The sequence below is a fragment of the Macrobrachium rosenbergii genome, chromosome 41 (genome assembly GCF_040412425.1).
Source record: "Macrobrachium rosenbergii isolate ZJJX-2024 chromosome 41, ASM4041242v1, whole genome shotgun sequence".
Classification (NCBI taxonomy): Eukaryota; Metazoa; Arthropoda; class Malacostraca; order Decapoda; family Palaemonidae; genus Macrobrachium; species Macrobrachium rosenbergii.
The window spans coordinates 8,016,208-8,031,295 of NC_089781.1; the positions used below are offsets into that span (position 1 = coordinate 8,016,208).

The following is a 15,088-nucleotide window of genomic DNA, read 5'->3' on the forward strand; positions in this document are numbered from 1 at the left end:
TTCCATCTTGATGTTCAGACCATTTTAATCTGTAATTGTTAATTGTTTAATGGTTTATATGGTAAAGCCTCGAGTGTTTATTTCACTTGTTCGTTATCCCATGCCATTTCTCTAAATTAGCTACTGTATGTGGTCATAAGGGTAGACTTTCATTTTCCATAATTCCCTGATAATCAACATAATTATAATTCAGAGCTAAATTTATCATTTTCTTTCATGACGCCAGCCACTGGCTGTTTTTTCAGGTAATTACGTTTTGGTCATCCTTTTATCCAGAAGTATGGGTTGTATGATCTAACTGGGGAAGAGTACTATGTTGGGTGTCCAATCATAGCTCGTAAGCAGTATGTCTCACCAGAGTCAAGGGTTGTAACACCTTCCTTTCCTTTCTGAATAGCCATGAAGGAGACCTTTACTCTCCTTTTTCATTGTGTTTATTCAGTGACAGTACTTGATAATATCATTTCCAGTTATCTTTGATTTATTGAAGCATAACCCTGCCTGCCAACCAGGGAATCAACTCCTGCTTCCATGTGTGAAGGATTTTGTCAAGATTCTCAAATGATTACATATAAAAAATTTAATTGTCAGCAATTATTTAGTACTGACTTGCATGCAGCCTACATGGTGAAACTATGTAGAATGTTAGTTACATTAAAAATATTAAAATGTTAAATAATCTTGATTTTATTGGAAAGTTTAACTAAGAAACCATTAGCAGCCTGGAAACTGAGGTCATTAATTTAGAAACCTTCCAATGTAGGGGGTTGTTACATACTGCCCCCCTTGTCCTCTGCCCTTGCGATGTAACTATCTTTAATAATAATGTTTTTTGTTTGTAACATATTGCTTTGTTGCCCTTTTTTTGATTCATCTTTATATTCATGAAAGTTGTAAACTTGCTGATTATTGTTCTTTAAAAATGTTAAAACCTGTTTGAACAAATACAAATAAATTTCCTTAGAATGGGTTAAAGATGAGTGATCTAGGGGTAAAAGGCTGAAAACTTGTGAACTTCAGATTTTATGTTATTCAGATCTCCTGCTGCTGTTTAAGTAAATGGTATTTGAGAGTCGTTATTTGTCTACACTGTTGCCTTTATTTTTTTCCATTTCCCTGTATAATTTTATAACAGGTGCTATTGAAGGAAAAATTGAAATTTATTCAACCCATGCATTTTCTTGAATGTTGGTATGATAACTTCAGAGGCTCATGATCCAGACCTTAGTGTAGTTTTACTGCGATATGCCAACTTCATTCTGTATTTTTTCATTTCCACACTCCCAGAACTTCATTCTGTATTTTTTCATTTCCACACTGACAGAACTTTTATTTGTTTCCTAACCAAATGCTTTTGTTCCTGCCAATTTGTAGCTAATCTCATGTAAACATCATTTTCATTCATCTGAGCAGCACCTTGTTTCAACCATTCATTCCTATATTTGCTGTCTGACTAATTTTTTTGTATTTTATCAGTCTATTTATAAAGATTTATTTCTACTTGATAGGAGCTGTGCATGGCGCGTCGGTGGCCCCCTCCCACATATGAGCTCACTTCGGAGGAGGGCTTCCCTCATGAGAGGACTTTCTCCATTGCTTGCACAATTGGCACTACGAAAGAAGTGGGTATGTATAAAGAAGTATCTTAATTTTGTTTTAGTTATAATTATCACATTTGCATTTCCATCCAAATAAAATTTTTGAGTGAATTATTCAGATCCTGTCTTACTGCTGGGGGATTGAAGGTAAGATGGCTAGGGTATGTTGTCCATTGCAGATTTTAAAAATTTAATATTAGTGATGCATCAGCTGCTGTTTCAAGCCTTGACCAATGGAGAGGTTTGTTTTAGTATATCAGTATGGAGAATGACCCTTCAATAGCTGCTCCTAAGGTTGGATAATTGGGAGGGATGAATGTAACCATGTCAAACAAATAAAGATACCATATCGAGCTTATAAAGATGAAGCACCGAAGCCAGTGAGCTCTCTGTAAAATATCCTTTGTGTACCAGATAGCTTTTAAATAGGATGGTGAAGGAGTCTGGGAAAATTAAAACCCAACAAATCAAGCTCATGGAGAAGCAGTATAGTGAATGTTGGAAATATTAGGGTTAAATGCTGGTAAGGAGATTAATATTATTATTACAGTATTGGGTTATTTAACTAATTTAAAGTTTCTTGATTCTCATAGGGCTGACCTCAAGCAAGAAATGTGTGATTGTATTGTGTATTTGAGTTAAGGCATAAAAGAGTTGGGACAATGAATGTTAGTTGTGACAGAAAAATAAATTCTGGAGAAGTGGATGCAAGAAGGGATGAAATGCAGGACGCTAAGCTTAAATTTTCAAGGTAAAATATTTCTAGCTGTGATTGAGTGGTTACAAAGAGAAAATGGACATTGAAGTGATCGTAGGAAAGGGAGTAATGTGCAGTACATGCCCTCATTATATGCACCAAAAGCAGAGTAATTTTTAAAAATAATTTATAGAAGCCTACTAACAGCTATAAGATGCTTTATTCCTATTCACATCATTATCCTGAAGAGAACACAGTGCTGAGGTTTGGGGATGCAGCACTACTGAAAATTCCAGCAAATATATAGGCATAAAAAAAGGAATTAATACAATTCATATATAAACTCCCCAAAAATCTTAACTAAACAGTAATAACAAAATCAGATAATGTTCCCACTTTGGAAGGCATGACATGAGCAATATGTTTAGTGGATCAAGGCTACTCACAGCTGAAACTTTAAGAAGAGCACAGACATGTAGTTCTGTGCCTTTTCTGATAAGTCAAATTTTGTTCAGTGACGATAGAGTACCACATTTGACAGCATATTGGACACATCCATATTTCAGCGGGCACATTCAAGGAAAAATGTGTGTGTACAAGTTTACACTGTTCATTACTCAAAATTCTATAAATGAAATTTTTTTTTATGTAGAATAGAGCATTAGTCACAAGGTTCGTTTTGTGCATCAACAATTCTACTAAGCCACCCAGAGTTGCTTCTGTGATGTGGCAAGACTTGTTTGGTAGATCGCCAAAATGTGTGTGCTAGACATATTGGCCCTGGTTAGCCTGGCACACTGACAGTATTTTCTCAAAAGTTAAATACTACAGTTGGATTTGAAATAGTGATAATTTTGATAAAATGTTGTTTTACTGCATCTAATTATATTGCATTTATCTTCACATAAACATATGAACATTGTAGTTGTCATGTGCATTCTGGTAATGTTTACATTCGCAGAATCATCAGCTGATTGAGTACTACCATATGCATACTGCAGTTATGTGCTAAATGAAACACAGTTGAGAGATACTGTATATACTGTATTGTATATCTTCTTGTAAATTAACAAAGCTGTTTAAAAAATGCAACTTACCTATATTTATAAATGAAGTCTGTGTGCTTTTGCCAGTTTTGGACATTGCCTTCACCTGTTCCAAAACACTTTGCAGCCTGCAGCTTTCACCTCCACTGTAAATTTAGTGTTAGCCTTTAAGACCTCTGTTGCATGAATGATGAATAAAATTATTTTATTTTTACTTACAGATGTTACCATTTAGAGTTAACAAGTTTTTAATAAGTCAGCTACTGTAATGCAACACTTTAGCAACATATGATAGTCACAGTAACTAACATGGACAAATGTCCATTTCTCATAAAGTTTGTAGCATTCAGAAATATTTTTGAATGTTTCATGATGAAGGTACTGTGTCTTAGTGTTTTAACTTTTCTTCCTTGTGTGGAGTGTTATTCTCAAGTGTGGCCTTCTGGTGCTGACTTTCATATTAAATTCTTGGACAGAGTTATGTCATCAGTTGGGTTGAATTTGCACTCTTAATGTTGACTTGTGGCCTAGATGTAAATTGAGTTTATTATGTTCGTTGCATAAAGTGTACAACTATGACAAACATCCCCTGCACTCTTCTTTACCTGACAACTGAAATGTGGAATAGTTTGCCTAGTGTGATTGTGGAATCTTCTGATCTCTGAATGTTGAAGTGAGGAGCAAATTTATTTCCTGCATTCTAGTGACATCTGAATACCAGGTGTCAGTTTAATTTTCTATGCCATCTGTTTATTTATTTATTTCTTATTCCATAATTTGTCTATCTTTGCTGGCTGATATTCCTTTGGAGCCCTCTTTGGTTTGTAGTTTGTGACTGTTCGTAAGGGTTTCTAGGTGAAGATTTAAAGAAAGTAGTAATTTCACCAGAATTCTACACTAAGAAAAGACATAATCCAGAAGGACCAATGATAAGTAGGATACTGTAAAATCCACATAATTTCTGAAATCAAAACATATTTTAAGATGCTCTTAAAATGATTTGCACAGTAAAAAATCCAAGGAAATAAAATTGAAGAACATGAAAATAAAATGAAAATGAAAAAGGGAAGTAAAAATTTAAATAAAAAATTAAGCCTACTGGTAGAAAAGAAAGTGGACTTGCAAATTATTTATCAAATTGGTGAAACAAAGTGTCCTTATTTTACCATAAATACTCCTTAAAGCTGTGTTAATACAGTAATTCTTAAATTTTTTGGATTGCCATTATCGAGAACTCAGCAGTATCCGACACACGAAGACCATGCCCCCAAAGATTTATGATATACTGTATATATGAACCTAAAAAAAATGTGTAAAAACTTCTCTCCTATGGATGGCAGTGCTGTTTGGCCTCAGGAATATGTTGGTAACACTTCTTACACTCAAAAAAGACTGAGAAGGATTTTGGGGGGTGGGGGAGGCCTTGAGAAGTTTCCAAGGTGGGGGTTAGGTTGGATAGCTGGGCACCATGGGAAATAAGGGCCAGTAAGGCTGTGTAGAGAAAGGGGTTGTTTTGGATGGGATGTGGAGCCGGGGAGTTGTTTCCTTGGCTGGGAGGGGGTGGGGATGCAGTGTTGGATGGGTGATGAGGGCTTGGTAGACGTCTGACTTGTTACAGCGTGTTTTGTTTCATGTTGTTATGCTTATGACTTCTTTATTTATATTTAATGCTATTCTGTTATGCTTATGACTTCTTTGTTATGCTTATAACTTCTTTATTTTTATTGTATGCTATTCTGTTAAACTTATGATGACTTTATTTATATTTTATGCTATTCTGTTATTCTTATGACTTCTTTCTTTATATTTTATGCTTTTCTCATTTATATTTTTTACTCTGTTTTCTCATTTTTTTTTTTATAACCCAAAAGATAAATGCAATTGTGTGTGTGTGTGTGTGTGTGTGTGTGTGTGTAGATATGAGTGTGTAGAGAGAGAGAGAGAGAGAGAGAGAGAGAGAGAGAGAGAGAGAGAGAGAGATGAAATATAAACAGTGATAAGATATTCTCTTGTGTACTGAAATGATATGTAATGAAATATTATACAGTAAATTAAGCAAAGCGAAAAAGAAAAATGTCAAACGTGATTCTGCGCTAAGAAACACAAACATGAACGTGCACACTTTGTAGAGATGGTAATGTTAACATTGATGAAATACCACATATAGGTAGATGTAGACATAGACAATTGTACAAATAAAGCTTCTGTGATATTATTAGGTGAAATGAAAAATCATTACTTTCAATAAAACAGAAAATGGTAAACTACTTTCTAGTAGTGTTCTGAGAATGAATTTGCTTTGAACAGTTGTCACTGAGATGTAAACACAGGGTGTTGCAATGTACTGTAATACACAAACCAAACTGAACAAATTTCAATTTTGGTAGATTGTACTAGGCTAGGCTTTCAAACAAGAATACCAAACTTATGGCTTATGTAGCAGTTCATAACCATCTCATATACCGTAATTAACAACCACTTACCAAAGAACTGATATAAACAACATTGAGTACCAAAGAACTGATATAAACAATGTTGAGTGTGCTGTAAACAAATGAATCGGAAAACAGGTGTTTTGCAATTTTGAGGGGGTTTACTTTAACATAAAAGTATGTTAGTTTACCTTTGTACAGTATACCCATTTTACATTTTTATGTACAAAAATGAAAATCATTTTCCAATAATAAATTTGTTTCTTTTAGCAATTAAAAAATCTACTGCTTTTCTGACCAAAAGAAAAGGTTTTATTTGAATGATGGGCAGTTACTGTAATAATAATAATAATAATAATATTAATAATAGTAATAATAGGTTATACTAAAAAGGATGGCTGTATTATGCAAATTTATCTTACACAGGAGCTTTTCTAGTTTCCTTATAATTCGCTTTTCCACCGTCCTTTTTCCATTATGAATATTGGCCAGTTGCTGACCAACATCGCTGAGCCTGAAAAGCAAATTATAAGGAAAATAGAAAAGATCCTGTATAAGATAAATTTGCATAATACAGCCATCCTTTTCAATAAGACCTGTTTAAGAGAGTGTCTATTTCCTTCATAATAATAATAATAATAAAATAATAATAATAATAATAATAATAATAATAATTAATAAAAATAATAATAATAATAATAATAAAGCCTTCAACATGACTTTGCACACGTGGCTAATAGAATGCCTGAAAATATATGGGGCAGAGGAAAACACCATCAGCTTCCTTAAAAATACAATGTGCAACTGGAATACAGTACTTACAAGCTCTGGGATAAGACTAGCAGAGGTTAACATTAGGAGAGGGATCTTTCAAGGCAACTCACTGTCCCCACTACTTTATTTAGTAGCCATGATTCCCATGACAAAAGTTCAGCAGAAGATGGATGCGGGGTACCAACTCGAGAAAGGAGACAGAATTAATCATCTCATGTTCATGGACGACATCAAGTTTTATGGTAAGAGCATCAAGGAAATAGATAACCTAATCCAGTCTGTAAGGCTAGGGACATGAGGATGGAGTTTGGAAAAGAAAAATGTTCCTTGGTCAATATACAAAAAGGCAAAGTGACAAGGACTGAAGGGATAAAGCTACCAGATGAGAATAACATCAAACACACAGATGAGACAGGATACAAATACCTGGGAATAATAGGAGAGGATATAAAGCACCAAGAGATAGACACGATCAGGAAACATAAACATGATGAAAGCCATAAACACTTGGGCAGTACCAGTAATCAGAACAGCGCAAGAGTAGTGGCATGGATAAAGGCCGAATTCCACAGCATAGACCAGATAACTAGGAAACACTTGACAATACACAAGGCACTGCACCCAAGAGCAAATACAGACAGGCTATACATAACACAAAAGGAAGGAGGGAGAGGTCTACCAAGCATAGAGGACTGCATCAACATGGAGAGCAGAGCACTGGGACAATATCTGAAAACCAGTGAAGATGAGTGGCTAAGGAGTGAATGGGAAGAAGGACTGAAAAAGTAGACAAAGACCCAGAAAAATACAGAGACAGGAGCATGAAAAACAGAACAGGAATTGCACAGACAGTACGTGAGACAGACTAAAGAACTGGCCAGCAATGAAGCATAGCAATGGCTACAGAGGGGAGAACTCAGGAAGGAAACAGAAGGAATGCTAACAGCAGCACAAGATCAGTCCCTAAGAACAAGATGTGTCCAAAGAACAATAGATGGAAATAACATCTTGCCCATATGCAGGAAGTGCAATATGAAAGACAAGACCATTAACCACATAGCATGCGAATGTCTGGCATTTACACAGAACCAGTACAAAAAGAGGCATGATTCAGTAGCAAAAGCCCTCCACTGGAGCCTGTACGAGAAACACCAGCTAGTTTGCAATAATAAGTAGTACAAACATCAACCTGGGGGAGTGATAGAAAATGATCAGGCAAAGATCCTCTGGGACAATGGTATCAGAACAGATAGGGTGATACGTGCCAATAGACCAGACTTGGTGCCGATTGACAAAATCAAGAAGAAAGTATCACTCACTGATGTCGCAACTAGAGTAGATGAGAAAGAAAGAAAAAAAATTGACAAGTATCAAGACCTGAAAATAGAAATAAGAAGGATATGGGATATGCCAGTGGAAATTGTACCCATAATCATAGGAACACTAGGCACCATCCCAAGATCCCTGAAAAGGAACCTGGAAAAATGAAGCTGAAGTAGCTCCAGGACTCATGCAGAAGAAACAGCGCACATGAGAAAAATGGACTCCTAAGGAGGCAGGATGCAACGCGGAACCCCACACTATAAAAACCACCAAGTCAAATAGGATGACTAATAATAATAATAATAATAATGAAGATGAGGATGATGATTGATGATGATGGTTACAGTATCTATAAAAGTTGCGAGAAAGTTGTGTTGAGTCACTGCTAGTTTTAACAGTAATCAAATTAGCTCAGCAGTATTTTTGTTAAGTTCATTGAAAGTTATAAATAAAAATCCTGTGGGTTTAAGTTGAGGAATAGGATCTGTAACTGGCATGTGTGAAAAGGTACAACTTTATAAAACTTGCATTTAATGACAAAGGATTTCTTAATATTGGTGAGATTATCATTATAGATTTCAGAAGTATTATAAAAACAATTTATGTAATTCAAGTGTGAGCATAAGCATAGTATATTTTTATTAAAACTGTGTACAGTAGCTTAGAAGTACCGTGAAAGGAATTTGGGGGCTGGTAATCTTTTGATGTCATGCTGTATGTTTATTACATTATGCGCTTCTAGCATCAGTGGCTCATATTAGAATTTCCTTGAGAATTTATTTCCTTTGATTATTTCAGGTACAGGAAAGAGCAAAAAGTTGGCTAAGAGACAGGCTGCATATAAGATGACTCAGCGATTGAAAGATCAGCCAGTTGAACAGCCTCAAGTCAATGTGCTTGCAGATGATGACGACGAGGTAATTGATGAACAGACTTGTGTATCCTTTGGTGTGCATGATGGTGCATGTGAGAATGTTAGAGAATTTTTTGAGGGCAAGAACAGCCTTGGGGAAATGTCAGTAAAGGTTAAGTTACATAATGACTGTCTTAAGAATATGCTGATAACTTCAGCAGGAGATAAAAAAAGTATAATTTTATTACCTAATCACTTTTGTAATTATAATCCAATTTCTCCATTTGATGATGGCAATAGTTCATCTGTGTCATCGGAAACTAATTCGTTAGATTCATTTCTTAGTGATGACTATATTCAAAGGGCAAGACAGTCATTTACAGAGGCATTTTTTGCAGATGAAAATGAATTTTTAGATAAAGAGGTTTATGAATCGCAAGTTAGTAAGGATTTTGGAAGGGGTGAAAAAGAAACAAACTGTTTTAAGTATGATCCTGGTGCATATTTTGTAACTAATCGTAGCGTTTTTATTGAAAGTGGTAGCTTGAAACTGGGTCAGAATTATATTGAAAATTTAAAAGTTATACTTTCAATTCAGAAACAAAAGAATATTTGCTCGTTTGTCAAAGGTTTTGAGCAAGAAGGGAGTTTTGATGTTAGTGAGCTTGGCAGTGGTCATTGTGATCTTGACTGTGTTCCATGTTTTGATGAAGGGAAGGAACGGAGAGAGATCACACCTGAAAAATCTTATGAAGCTAATTTGAATAATAGGAGTTCAGGTTTTGTCGAGAGAGTTGTTAATGAAATGATTAGAAGTGAAAGGGCTCGCATTACTGATAAAGTAAATTTCATGTATTACCAGAATAATCAGAATGAGGAAGAGCCTTTTGAGCACATACGTGAAGGTTATATAGATAAAGGTAGCTGTTGCATTGAAGAAACAATTATAGAGGATATTGAAGAAAATAACTCTGTAGGATCCAATATTTGTAGTGATAATATTTCAGTGGGGAGCCAGTTTGGAATGACACTTATTGAATGTCCTGATAATAAAGTAGGTGGGAATGAAATTTTAAGATCAGAAGAGCAAACATCTGAGAATAGAAGGTTTGCTTCTGTTGATGACAGTTCTAACAGTAGTGTCATAGTAGAAGATATTGAGATTGAAGATGGCTTTGAGGAAGTCGCAGATATGGAAGTATTTAAGATGAGGCATAATCACATAGGCCATTTTTTATCGGGTTGTTCTTGGGTTTCTTCAGACTGACAGTTTCAGTGCTGTTTAGAATTTTTTTCATATATTTTATACCATTAATGTCTTTGTTTTATTAAGTGTTTTGGAAATTTGCATTTTGTGTAGACTTGCCCTTTACCATTTCCCCAAGTGCAATTTTTTATTTACTTTTTTTTTTTTTTTTTTTTTGCTTAGGTGCAAGTTACATTTCGTTACTATTGTTACATTTCCTTTTGCATATATTGACAAACTTTTGAAGCTTTGTAGTTGGTGGTTGGACCTTGCTTTTGCTTGTGTGGCTTTATATGCCTTATGTACAGTATATAGCAAATGGAAACACTGCTTAATTAGTATCTGTATTTGGAATTACAGCAAGGATAATTGGCTACTAAGGACAGTACTGAAGTAGATTATGTATTTTTGCTTTATTGCAATGGTTTGTCTTACAGTAGAAAGCACTTCTCACACTTAGAGATTTTTTTGCCTGCCAGTTTTATTTTGCAGTTTTTCAAACTTCTTGAAAGTGTACAGTACACTGCAGCAATCTGTTTATATTAATGGAAACTTAATAAACCTTGTGCTTTGAACTTTAGAATTTGATTTACTGTTGATAAGAGGCTAGCCTGTTCTTTTCAAAATATGACAGTGTTATCCCTCAGCAGCTGAAAGATCACTGTTTTCTAGTACAGCATTGAGCTCTAATTGATTGTAAAAACAAAAAATAATCATATCACATTCCTTTGTTTAAACTTGGGTAAACTGCAGGTCATTTTAATTGGAATTTTTAATTTGAGTATTTGTGGTTCTTTATTTTGGAATTGATGTCTATTAATTAGCTACTGTGATGATGTGCCTGTGTGGTGCAAAGCTGGTTTGTTATTAATATATAATAATCCTAGCACTAGAATTGTATATACAGAGGCAAAATCGTATAAAGTAGTGAAAATACTAGTTCTTTGTGCTTGGCCACCAGTTTTAGTGTGTGTGCTGCTTGTTTATGATGTTTGCCAGTTGTGCTGTGTTCATGATTTTTTCAGTTTTATTTGAGAAGCTATTAAAGTTTTGAAGAAAGGTGCTAATTTTAAAATAACTGTTTGAAGAACATTATTTGAATTATTGGATTGCCGAAGTAAGTCTTGTAAGGCTTTTGTATAAGAATTAGGAGTGAAGGCACTGAGAACCTTGGATATATTTGTACTATTTATTAAGAAATAAGAGAATAAGATGAGGGCTTTTTGTCAGTACTGTTGTTTGATTTGTTAAAGCATTTCTGTTTACTATAGAAATGATATAGTTCAACTGAAAATAAGAAAATATATATTTTTTTTATTTAAATCATAACCAAAGTTCCTAGTCAAAAATTCATTATCCTTGCTGCCATTCTGAACTGCATTCAATATTTTATTTTTGTGAAGGTGTATATTGGGAAAATGTTAATAAGAATTAGTGTTGTGCTGGCTGCTGCTCTTGTTTTAAATGCATTCATATTTTTGATACTGAGGTGTTTATATAACTCATTAAAATTCCTGCAAAGTTATTGCTTTTTTATTTGAATGAATAATAAAGCCTTCATATTATTGCACTTTTATATGTGTAAACAGTGGATTGCATTGTGTTATGGAATTAGAAATTGAGCCAAAATTCTCATGTCTTTTAAGATGGAAAAAGACAAGAACCCCTGAGTTAATTGGAGCTTTGCATGCACTTTTGAATATCCATAGTTTAAAGAGACATACCTTACGAGGTGCTGTTGGTAAATTTATTTCCAGGTACTTTTTTAGACTAACTGAAGTGCTGGATAGGCTGGGGTTTGTTTGACCCTAGAATGTTTGCCATGTCTTTATATGATCCATAAAGAATTTTTGTATCATTCCAAGTGTCACTGTCTTCACTCTTTTAATACAAAAGCTTTACTTCTGAAGTATGGAAAAATTCTTATGCTGTGTTCTGTGTTGTAACATCACTTTAAAGTGGTAATTTTTAGGGAATATTTTTAGACTTTAGAAATAAGTATTTCTCTATTGAGTTTTTTTTTTTATAGAAACTTAGGATCAGAGTATGAAGGTCAAGCATAGTTTATCAAAGATTTCTTGGTTGATTGAGGAATCCATCATCAGACCTAGCCAGGGGTTGGCTATTCATGGCAACAGACTGCTGGAACTTCCGGAGTCAAAGTAGACAGTTTAGAGAGTGTACAGCATTAACTGTTAGATTATGCTTTAATAGGGATTTTAATTAATCATATTGTGCTCAACTTAAAAGTGTAAAGCTTATAGGTTAGTATAAGTTGTCACATATGTTGCATTAGAAACAAGAAAATCAGGTGGTTGTCACAGAAGAATTGTAATGGGTGCACAAGACAAATAGCAATCAGAAAGGATACTTGGGGTATAGAGGACAGCTTCTGGAAAACAATATCCCAACACTTTGGTGACATCAGACGTCAAAGCCTGGAAAACTTGCACCTCGGCTGTTGTCCTGATGAATTGTAGTCAGGCCCTTTTTTTCTCACTCTCTCAATAACTATTCATTTTTCTTTCCTTCTTCCATAAAAATCAGATTTTATGAAAAAGGCCCTAAAATGAGTTGGATTACAGAAAATTCTCTTCTTAAAACTTGGATTGTGTGGAATTGGACCACTAAAATAATTCTTCTGAACAAGACAAGAAAATACTATTATAGAGAGCTTTCCTAAAAACAAGAAACAAAATAGTAATGACCACAATGAAACTAATCCATCTGTCAGACTGAAGTGTACAATACTAAAAGAGAACAACCAATTACAAGGAACAAAATTAGTCCAACATTGCAAATAATGAACCAATCAGATGTCTGACCTTAAAATCAAGATATATAGAAATTAAAAGAACCACAGATCAAAATGAATGTAAGGAGAGATGTAATCAACCCACCACTAAAAACATCATATGAAAAAACAAGACATAAGCACATGATGACACTTGTGAATGCACAGTAATACAGTGCATTTGTTATAGAACACTGTATTAAAAGCAGGAAAATAACAAAAAGACAGCCTAATGAACACTAATAAATTCCATAAAATATATAAAATTATTGACGCTGAAGATCATGAAAAAGTATGCAAGTGTATCATCCATTTGGTATAAAGAAAAACAAATGTTATAGATAAATTACCAGAAAAAATTAAAAGGAAGCTAAAAACAAAAATTGTTTATGAAACAGTTAAACCCAAGCATACTAAATAAATTAAAAAAAATGTAACTCCAGTTATAATAATTTGAATAGTAAAACATAGCTTTGGGAAAACCATAAAAATCTCACTACTTTTCCAGAAGACATTCAGTAATTATATAATGCATCTCCTCAAAAACTATGAACCAATGTCATATATATATGTACTATATGTAAAACAGTACCATCAGTAGGCAAATATTTACTAGCAACATCACAAGACGAAGAAGGAAGCCTAGGGACTGCAATATATATGGTATACACAACGAGATAAAGCTGGTAACAATGTTGAATAATAATCATTTACAGTTTTCAGCAATAAAATTACAAACAAAAACTATACTCATAACATCTACAACTTATATAATTAGTTTGATAATAACTATATTATAAATCATATACTAGTAGTAGTAATCTCCAAGGGCCTCTTTCAGTAGGTGGGGATTTTAATGTCCATATCCTTGTTTGAGGTCTTGCATGAAATTTAGCAGAACAGATCATGAATACAAAATTTAATAGAACAGATCATGAATACAAATACCTTGTAAGGGGGTATTGCCGCCAGTGCACCTCATGCTGTGCACTGTAGGCACAGTAGGTTCTTTGCAGCTTCCCATCAGCCCCCAGCTGCAACTGCTCTCATTCCTTTTGCTGTACTTCCTTTCATATTCCCTTCCATCTTACTTTCCATCCTCTCGTAACAATTATCTAATAGTGCAACTGCGAGGTTTCTTACTGTTGAACCTTTCAGAACTTTTTACTGTCGATTTCTGTTTCAGTGCTGAATGACCTCATAGGTCCCATCACTTAGCCTTTGGCCTAAATTCTATAACTTTGTTCTGTTTTGAATACTAATAATTTGTGTTGTCTCTGTAACAACAAACAAGAATGCATGAGACTTTTGCATCAGTGGATGTTGCTCTTTGCTCATCCTACATAGTGGATAGGTTTTGAATGGAATACATATGGTACCTGTATAAAAGTGATCAATTTCTGGTTTTAATTTCACTTAACAAACTAATCTCACTAAACATATTCCTTATTTTAACATTCATAAAGCTGACTGGGAAATATACTGGTTACACACATGATAGATCCTTCCACTTGAATGAGAGACCAATAGATTTATTACAAAAAATATAAATTATGCTACAGATAAAGATATACCCCAATCAGAACCTCTTCCAAACAAACACAGAGTACTTTGGTGTCTGATACTTTGTAGATTAGACAGTCTAAACTAAAGGTTCAATAAAATTGATAACCTGCAACATTAGCAAGAAGCAAATTTACCAAAATTGATTACAGTACTAATAGAAACAGATACACTGATACAGCAAGCTTTGCAGAGTTGAAGTTTTACAAGGGATAATATCATAGAAATGGTATATGTAGGAAATTTTTGGCAATACTTTTATATGAAAATTTTATCAAAAAGTCATGAAAATAATAGATACATATATGTCAAATCTCAAGGCATGATAAATTGAAAAATTGAACAAGGTCCTTGACCCCTATGAATAAAGGAACAAATTGTGACAAAATTTTGCAAAGAGACAGTGCAAGAACTCAGATGAACATTTTTAAAATAAAACTATAGCTGAATCAAACCCATTAAACTTTGAAACAATAGAAGATGTATATTACACTAGAAAATTCAGTATGGAAGAGTTAAATTATGCCCATTCAAATTGTAATAAATCTGCTCATGGGAGAGAATAAATTTTTGAAATAATCAGACATCTAGTATCATTAGCTAAATCATATATTTTACAGTTTTATAATTATCAGTGGCTCAAGAAATTGTTCCCTGAAGAATGGTGAAAATGCCATAATTATCCCCATCTCCAATTTTATTATTAAAACAGTTTAACCAGACCACTGAGTCCCCACCTCCAAACCAGGAAAAAGAGCCAAG

The 15,088-nt window shown here is 34.0% G+C and overlaps 1 protein-coding gene across 4 annotated transcripts in view; it reads left to right on the plus strand.

The window, feature by feature from the left end:
* The window catches only part of LOC136826605 (protein Loquacious-like), a 121,817-nt gene that overhangs the window by 48,990 nt on the left and 57,739 nt on the right, over positions 1-15,088 (plus strand). For all 4 annotated transcript variants that reach the window (XM_067083842.1, XM_067083844.1, XM_067083843.1 and 1 more), the window contains exons 6-7: positions 1,509-1,626; positions 8,669-8,787. In XM_067083842.1, the coding sequence (XP_066939943.1) occupies positions 1,509-1,626; positions 8,669-8,787 (237 nt within the window). The remainder of the gene's footprint in view (positions 1-1,508; positions 1,627-8,668; positions 8,788-15,088) is intronic.